This window comes from Aegilops tauschii, chromosome 6 (genome assembly GCF_002575655.3).
Source record: "Aegilops tauschii subsp. strangulata cultivar AL8/78 chromosome 6, Aet v6.0, whole genome shotgun sequence".
In the NCBI taxonomy this organism is placed as follows: domain Eukaryota; kingdom Viridiplantae; phylum Streptophyta; class Magnoliopsida; order Poales; family Poaceae; genus Aegilops; species Aegilops tauschii.
In genome coordinates, this window is record NC_053040.3 from 471908281 (window position 1) to 471917619 (window position 9339).

At 44.5% G+C, this 9339-nt stretch overlaps 1 protein-coding gene across 1 annotated transcript; it reads left to right on the top strand.

Moving 5' to 3' along the window:
* Nucleotides 1–6983: 6983 nt before the first annotated feature.
* Nucleotides 6984–9068, top strand: LOC109755522 (glutathione reductase, cytosolic-like). The gene is made up of 6 exons (XM_040393805.3): nt 6984–7092; nt 7182–7263; nt 7729–7802; nt 8227–8334; nt 8450–8514; nt 8807–9068. The coding sequence occupies exons 1-6, from the start codon at nt 7021–7023 to the stop codon at nt 9066–9068; spliced, it is 663 nt and encodes a 220-aa protein (XP_040249739.2). The 5' UTR covers nt 6984–7020.
* The last annotated feature ends 271 nt before the right edge of the window (nt 9069–9339 follow it).

Sequence of the window (9339 nt, forward strand, 5' to 3'; positions counted from 1 at the left end):
GTTGCGCCCGAGTATGATGAGTTGCAGTTGTGCCCTGGTTGTGGCGGTTGTAACTATACAACCTAAAAAAACCGTTGAGTTGAAAAAAGAAGTTGTTGTTGAGGTATGAAACAAAAGAACTACAACTTTAAGTTACGAGTCAATGTTTGACTCCAAATGGGACAATTACCCCATTACAAAAAAGTCAATGGTCCAAAGTCAAATGGGCGACTTGCAAAAATGGAGCGATTACAAATTACAGGCCCTAACTTGCGAGACAAATGGTGTACTTGCAACTAGTCATAGTTACAAACTACACATAAAAAATATTGTTACAAGTCCGAGGGTCTATTTGCAAGTGGCATAAACAAGAACAACTACCACTACTTGTGAAGTCGATGATGGACTTGCACTTAGGGCAATTTAAAAAAGAGTGGCATGAACGATAGTTACAAGTCGAGGGTCTACTTGCAAGTGGCATTGCGGGCACCAACAGTTGTTAGTTGATGGTGGACTCTCAACTAGGGCAACTACAAAAAAGTAAAAAAAAAAAAAACAGACCAATTGCGAGTCAAGGGTCTACCGCAAGTGGCTGCGCCCCCCTACAGTTGTGAGTCGATGGTGGACTTGCAACTAGGGCAATTACAAAAACTACATACAAAAAACAGACCAGTTGTGAGTCGATGGTGGGCTTGTAACTAGGGAAATTACAGACTGCAAAAAAAGGCCGAGTTGCAAGTCGATGGTCGAGTTGTGAGTCGAGGGTCTACTTGCAAGTGGCATGCGGGCGCCCACAGTTGTGACTCGATGGTGGTCCTGCAACTAGGGCAATTACAAAACTACAAAAACAGACAAGTTGCGAGTCGTTGGTCGAGTTGCAGGTGGCATGCGAACACCCACAGTTGTAAGTCCATGGTGGACTTGCAACTAGGGCAATTATAAACTAAAAAAAATACGACTTGCAAGTCGACGGTCCAGTCGCAAGTATTTTCATAGGTGAAACCAAAGTTACTTGTATTTACAAGGAAGTAATTGTGAACACCCCCTAGTTGTAAGTCGAGGGTCTACTTGCAAGTGACATGCGGGCCCCTTGCAATTGCGATTCGACCCTAGACATGCAACTGTGGTAACTTCTTTGTAAAAATACCCCCTAGTTGCGAGTCGAGGGTCTTCTTGCAAGTGACGTGCGGGCCCCTTGCAGTTGCGATTCGACTTTGGACTTGCAACTGGGGCAATTACAGAAAACATGACACAAAAAACAGACCAGTCGCAAAGTCGAGGGTTCGACTTGCAAGTGGCATCAAGTAAAACACTCCCAGTTGCAAAGTGGATGGTTGAGATGCAAAAGAGGCATGTGGGCCCCACAATTGCCATTCATGCGTGCACTTGCAACTGGGACAATTACGAAAAATAACACAACAAAAAATAGACCAAAAGTGGCATCACGGTCCCACTGTTGCGACTCGACCTTGGACTTGCAACTGGGGCAATTATGGCGAAAAAGAAGACAAAAACCAGACCAGTTCCAAGTCCAGGGTCGAGTTGCAAGTCCATGGTCGAGTTGCAAGTTGCATCAAGTAAACACCAGGCAGTTGCGAGTTGATGGTCGAGTTGCAAGGGGCACACGGGGCCCACAGTTGCGAGTACAGCTAGGCATCTAGCGCCGAGTAAACACCCCCCAGTTGCGAGTCGGGTGGTTGAGTTGCAACTGGGGCATACATGCCCTCACAGTTGCGAGTCCAGGGTCGAGTTGCAAGTGGCTTCGAGTAAAACAACAGCCAGTTGCAAGCCGGTGGTTGAGTTGCAACTGGGGCATGCGGGCCCACACTTGCAAGTCGATGGTGGACATGCAACTGGGACAATTATGGCAAAAGAAGACAACAAAAACGGACTAGTTGCAAAGTCTATGGTCGAGTTGCAAGTGGCATCGAGTAAACACCCCCCCGAGTTGCGAGTCGATGGTCGAGTTGCAACTGGGGCATTCGGACCCTCACAGTTGCGAGTCGGTGGTGGACTCGCAACAGGGGCAATTATGACAAAGAAAAAAGACAAAAACAGACCAGTTGCGATTCCAGGGTCGAGTTGCAAGTGGCATCAAGCAAACACTAGCCAGTTGCGAGTCCAGGGTCGAGTTGCAAGTGGCATCGAGTAAACACCAGCCAGTTGCGAGTCGATGGTGGAGTTGCAACTTTGGCACACGGGCCCTCGCAGTTGCGACTCGATAGTGGACTTGCAACTCGGGAAATTACGAGACAAAAAATACAACATACCAGTTGCAAGTCCAGGGTCGAGTTGCAAGTGGCTTCGAGTAAAACACCAGCCAATTGCGAGTTGGTGCCCCAGTTGCAACTGGGGCATGCGGGCCCACAGTTGCGAGTATTTTCATCGGTGAAACCAAAGTTGCTTCTATTTACAAAAGGAAGTAATTGTGAACAACAAAGAACAACAAACAACAAACAACAAACAACAAACAAACAAACAACACACAAAGATCAGGTGGAGGTCAAGGGTCGAGTTGCAAGTGGCATCGAGTAAACACCCCTCCCCTGAGTTGCTAGTCGATGGTCGAGTTGGAACTAGGGCATTCGGGCCCTCACAGTTGCGAGTCGATGGTGGACTTGCAACTGGAGCAATTATGGTGAAAAAAGAAGACAAAAAACAGACCAGTTCCAAGTCCAGGGTCGAGTTGCGAGTGGCATCGAGTAAACACCAGCTAGTTGCGAGTCGATGATCTACTTGCAAGTGGCATGCGGTCCCCCACAGTTGCGAGTCGATGGTGGACTTACAACTAGGGCAATTGCAAACTACAAAAAAAGCCGAGTTGCAAGTCGATAGTCGAAATGCAAGTGGCATGCGGGCACCCCACAGTTGCGAGCCAATGGTGGACTTGCAACTAGGGCAATTACAAACTACAAAAAATCCGAGTTGCAAGTCAATGGTCGAGTTGCAAGTGGCATCGAGTAAACAACCATAGTTGCGAGTTGATGTTCTACTTGCAAGTGGCATGCAGGACCCTACAGTTGCGAGTTGATGGTGGACTTGCAACTAGGGCAATTACAAAAACTAGAGAAAAAACCCCGAGTTGCAAGTCGATGGTTGAGTTGCAAGTGGCATGCGGGCACCCCAAAGTTGCGAGCCAATGGTGGACTTGCAACTAGGGCAATTACAAACTACAAAAAAATCCGAGTTGCAAGTGGCATCGAGTAAAAAACCCTAGTTGCGAGTCGATGTTCTACTTGCAAGTGGCACGCGGGCCACCACAGTTGCGAGTCGATGGTGGACTTGCAACTAGGGCAATTGCAAAGTACAAAAAATCCAAGTTGCAAGTGACATGCGGGCACCCCATAGTTGTGAGTCGATGGTGGACTTGCAACTAGGGCAATTACAAAAACTACAAAAAAACGAGTCACAAGTCGATGGTCGAGTGGAAGTGGCATCGAGTAAACAACCCTAGTTGTGAGTCGATGGTCTACTTGCAAGTGGCATGCGGGCACCCACAATTGCGATTCAATGGGTGGACTTGAAACTAGGGCAATTGCAAACTACAAAAAAAAAGCCGAGTTGCGAGTCAATGTTCTACTTGCAAGTGGCATGCGGGCACCCACATTTGCGATTCGATGGTGAACTTGCAACTAAGGGGATTGCAAACTACAAAAAAAGCCGAGTTGCGAGTCGATGGTCGAGTTGCAAGTGGCATGCGGGCACCCACAGTTGCAAGTCGATGGTGGAGTTGCAAGTAGCATCGAGTAAAAGCACTCCCAATTGCAAGTCGATTGTTGAGATGCAAAAAGAGGCACGTGGGCCCCACAATTGTGAGTCATGGGTGGACTTGCAATTGGGACAATTACGAAAAATAACACAACAAAAAAATAGACCACCGACGCATTTAATGTTGATGCCCTGTGCATTGCTATGCCTGAAGTTGAAAACGACAACATCATCCACCTGGAGGTGGGCTACAAAACACCCCAATCTTTGTCGAAGACCATCTGTCCATCGGGATCTGTGTGATATCCAAGCTGCATGACATCTCCTACACCCAAGCAAAGCTCAACAACCCCTTCTGAAGCCAAGTTCAATGGTTGAACTATTTTCTTCGGGATTTTCTATGTGATATCAGCAAATACAAACAAAAAGGCAAAAAAGGAAAAAAGGTGAAAAATGTGTTAGGAAAGAAGTGGAAAAAAGCAAAACATATTTGCAAAAAAGAAAAAATAACAAAAAAAGGTACTGAAAGATTGAGAAGATGTACCATAAACTTGCTTGTGATGTTCGTGGGCGTGAGGCGGTGCACAAAATGTGGCCCAATGTATCCATCTTCAATGGTTCTTACGACCATGTGCTTTAAACTTCAGGCCACTCATCTGGTTGAACCGGTTCCTTGCGGTGCATGGGATGATCTGCTCATAAAAAAATGGAGAAAAAAATCAACACAATTAGAAAAAGAAGAATCCTATCAAAAAGGAAAAGGCATTGAAAAAAACATCCAACAAAGGGAGAATAGATTACCGCAAAATCTCCAGACCCGTCGCGAATGAAAATGCCAAAGCTCTGCTCATCATCATTCTGACAGAATGAATGGCAATCTGGACACAACATCCTGCAGAGTATAAACTCACATATAAAAAATATATTCCACAATCAGTTTGCACTAACAAAAAAGACAAAAATAAACTACTTTATACCCTTTGGGGATGCCTGAGTACATACATTCAAAACAAACAAAAAAAATCTGTGTTGGAAATCATACACTACACATACATCATCATCCAGGAAAAAACAAAACAAGCTACGTCTCTGAAGTAAACTGAACTAAACTCAATCCTACTCTACTCCACGCCCATTTCTTCTATTTGGGTGAACCCCCCAAAAATGCTTGCTACGCAAAAAAATCCACATACATAGTACAGCCAGCCACATCTCGGATTCGAAGCTGCCAGAATCATATAGCGTTTCTGTGGGATCTGACCGAAAAAAGAGCTCTAACCCTATAACACGAATCTCTACAAAACAACAAAAAAGAAAAAGAAAAAAGGACGAACAGGACAGGCAGATCTTACTTCCAAAATGCCGGCGCCGCCGATCTCAAGCAACAGTAGACGCCGCCATCGCCGATCTCCCGCAGCGGGCTCTCCCGTGTCTCAGCCGCCACCATTAAAGAAGCTAACAAACAGACTGAAAAAGGAGAGGCGATGAGACAGGGCTTCGTATATCCGTCGTACTTGGGCTTGTGAATGGAAAATGTGTTGGGCCGGAATGCAAGTGGCCTTCATCAAACAAAAAAGAGAAAACAACGTGCGACAAAAAAAAAGGCTGCGAGCGGGACGGGACGTGCCTCCTGTGGCTACGGAGCTCTCCACCTGGACAAAGCACAAATCACTGCGCGGCTCGATCGGACCGGTGAAAAAGTGAATGAGACCAATTAATTTCTCATTCGAATCAGTTTTAGCAAAGCCGTTTATTTAATGAATGTGAAATTTTTTGGCTTTGTTTCCCGCTTTAGCAAAAGTCAAAAATATATTTTCGTCCAAAATTCATTAATAGTTCATTATTACTCCCGAGAAGCTAATTAATTTGTGTGGCTTGAGTTGTCTAGTTAGTTAGAATGGGTATGTAAGGGTAATGGATGCTAGACCTTTCCAGAAGATTTTACGGAAACAAATTGTAAAATTCGATGCCCACGGAGGCGGACCTCCCTAGCTAACGGATGCTTGTGAAATTTTGATCTCAATTTACCTGTCGACCTGTCTCTAGCTTTCCTGGATTCTGTCTGCCGCCCACTTGCCTGCTGATCTACCACACGTTCGCCCGTAACCCTCGCGGGCAGGAACCACGGTGGACGTGCTTAACTTCCGAGCGCCTCGCCGTGTCGCTGTTACGCCGTAGATCCGTTGTTGTCGTGCCTGATTAAAAATCTAACCTTACACGGCGAGGCGCGAAAGACAGAGCTAGCTGGCGAGATGGGATTTTAAACCTGTCTGCAACAGGGAAGACCTATACTATACTGTTCGAAAACAATTGTTTAGCTCCTCCTCGTACATGAAGAATTGGCCTATTATATAGTATGGGTAAGTATTATACAGCACGGGCGTGGTTAATTACTGGGTACGTACGTGTGGCCGGGATTAGGCTCAAGCTGAAGGGTGGTAGTCTCCGTCCGCGCGCGTGCGCTCGTGGGATGTAGATCTGTTACAACAGCCCATGACCGGCCGGCACGTACAGCAGTAAATAAAGTACGTGCCGTTACACCTCCGCCAGCTTGATTTGACAGCCCGGCCATCTTCTAATTACCCGTATAGGCCTCCTTTGGTTTGTAGGAATTTCATAGGATTTTTATAGGATAGGATTTTCAAAAGAAAATTTCCTTTCAAGCCCTTTGCTTCGTAGGAACGGATTCCTATTCCTATATGTAGGATAGAAATCAATCCTTCACATTTTGGAGAAAAAAACATTAGCTAAGACTCAATGGAAAAATTCCTATCCTATGCATCAAATGCCATCTCTTTCTCTATAGGTCATCTCACTTCCTATGATTTTCCTATTCCTATAACATTCCTATCCTATGAACCAAAAGAGGCCTAAATAGAAAAGATAATTGTTTAAATAGGAAAGAGATGAGATTCGAGTTAAAGATCGGATTTGTATCATTTAAGTTGTTACTTAGGGGTCAAGTAGTCCTCCTATCCTATATAAGGGACAACATATGTACCCATAATCAGTGGCAATAAGAGAACAGCTTATCAATCTATTATCTCCCTTATTCATCATCCGAAGCCTATGTTCTACCCCCCAATCCCCTCCAGCGTGACGTTTGGACTTCATGCCAGTGGTTGCCCAGGTTGTTGCAGACTCTAGTAGAGCCTGACCCTTTACCCTAATTAGCATTTGACAACAAGTCCGCGTAAAAAAGAAATTCTGTCATTGGCATTTAGCATTTTAAATTTCTATGTATTTCACATTGTGGAATTCTCTAAAAATTAGTATCCGACTGAAAGGTGAATGTAACATTACACTGCCACTTGCAGAGGTTTTGATGATGAGATGAGGACAGTTGTTGCAAGTAACCTTGAGGGAAGGGGAATCAGATTGCATCCGGGGACCAATTTGACTGAGGTGATTTATGCTAAATTTATGAAGTTCAGTTCGCATTCCTCGTGTTCAGGCTGGAGTTTGTTTTGACCAATTTCATTCATGTTAACCAGTTGAGTAAAACGGCCGATGGCATTAAAGTTGTGACAGATAAAGGGGATGAGCTCACTGCAGATGTTGTTCTTTTTGCTACAGGTAATTACCATGTTTTGTTTGTTTGTTTGTTTGTTTGTTTTGAGACTAAGTTTATCTGTTCCATTATCAAGAGATTTGTAGTTCATTGCACCTAGTTCACATCATGCAATCAAGAAAGGGACAACCCGACACCTCCTGGTTACTTGTGTCTGTTGAGCAAAAAATTATACTGTATTCTGAAACTTGTACTGATTTATATTTTAAAAAGATACCTATCCACTTATTTGTTTGTCACGTATTAATCTGTTGTGGTTGGATGTGGAAGAATCAGACACTACTGGTTTCCTTGCTCTGTTTAGAATGTACTCCCTCTGTCCCATAATAGAAGAACATTTCCAAGCTAAAACAGTTTGAAAAACGTTCTTATATTATGAGACGGAGGGAGTAATATTTATCATAAATTTTATTTTGCATTGAATACGCAAGTTCAGAATTATTCTTATGACTGATTTTTAACTTGTGCAGGTCGTGCGCCGAACTCCAATAGGCTGAACTTGAAAGCTGTTGGTGTTGAGGTTGATCAAATAGGAGCCATCAAGGTCTATCTTCTTTCTTTATTCGAAATTTACTTCTCATATTTCTGTTTCTGCCCTGACAAACCCACTTGTGAACTCGGGTCTGTGTCCATATTATGCACTGGGCATGCCATTAACTTCTGCATTGTATACTCTTGGCAATCCGAAACGATATTTACTTCTCATATTTCTCTCTCTACCCTGACAAACCCACCTGTCAACTTGGGCCTGTGTCCGTATTCTTCACTTCAGTTATGCTATTAATTTATGCATTGTGTGCTTCAGGCATTCTGAACAATACGATTCGTTAATTTTGACTTTACGTCTGTTTAGGTTGATTGGGCCTGTGTCCATATTATGCACTGGGTTTGCTATTAATTTCTGGATAGTATATACTTTTGGCACCCTGAATTATATAGTTGTTAATTTTGGCTTCATGTCTGTTTAGGTTGATGAATACTCCCGTACATCAGTTCCAAGTATATGGGCCGTGGGTGATGTAACAAATCGGGTTAACCTAACACCTGTTGCTCTGATGGAGGCTACTTGCTTCGCTGTAAGTGATAGCTGTTGTTTGTAATCCTTCCACAGTAACTCATTCTGGTCGTTCTGCTTGTAGTCTTTGTTTTTAAAATCAGCACTATTTATTCTTCCCTATCTTTTCGTTGCAGAAAACTGTGTTTGGTGGCCAGACAGTTAAGCCTGATTATAAAGATGTACCTTGTGCTGTTTTCTGGTAAGTAATTACCTTAATTTAGTTAAAATTACTTAGTTTATACTTGGGTTTAGCAATTAGTTTCAAGCTTTTCTCTGAGAAACATGTGGTTCCAAACTTTGTTCGTGTCACCACAGTGAAAGGGTAGAATGACAGGATAGCTCCTTTTGTGTCAATGAAACATGCTGTCATTTAGCCCTAAAAAACTCTGCTAGACTACCACTAGCTTCTGTGTTTTTTGAAATGTGCTACTTTATTGCACTATCATCCCCTCAGTGTTATAATGTGAGATAATGTTTTTTTGTCAAATTAGCATTCCACCACTATCTGTTGTCGGTCTCAGCAAACAAGAGGCTTTGCCGAAAAAGGGTTTTCCCCCGCTTTGTATTCCAAAGCAAACCACCATAGTACACATCGTAATGCTGGGGCGAGCAGCACAACAAGCCCAAAGAAAAAGAAGAAGAAAAAGAAAATGCCAACAACGGCAGCTCGACAAAGCGCGGATGACCCGCGACCACTGCGCCCTCCGAAAACAAACCACCACAGCCCGAGGCTCCGATCTACCGCGAACTTAGCAGCACCTCCAAGAAGGAATGCGACGCCGATGACGCTGCTGCCCGGACAAGTCCTAGGGTTTCCCCCAGTACGCGGAGGGAGGTGGGGGATAGCTACTCCCGACACCCTTCAAGAAGGGATAGTGGCACCCGCCGGTGTCACCGCATCAGAGCCGGACGAACCGGCAAGGATTTCTCCTGCACGCCAAACCCCACCAGCCAATCGGAGCCGACCAGCCAAACCACCGCCCAACTATGCGCCATCACGGTTGCGCCGCCACCAACACCGTCT

Excerpts from the sequence above, each read along its gene's own strand:
- LOC109755522 (XM_040393805.3), top strand. The coding sequence starts at position 7,021 with ATGAGGACAGTTGTTGCAAGTAACCTTGAGGGAAGGGGAATCAGATTG. Across the intron at positions 7,803-8,226 it reads ATCAAATAGGAGCCATCAAG|GTTGATGAATACTCCCGTAC; the intron begins GTCTATCTTCTT and ends ATGTCTGTTTAG. Across the intron at positions 8,335-8,449 it reads TGGAGGCTACTTGCTTCGCT|AAAACTGTGTTTGGTGGCCA; the intron begins GTAAGTGATAGC and ends TTTTCGTTGCAG.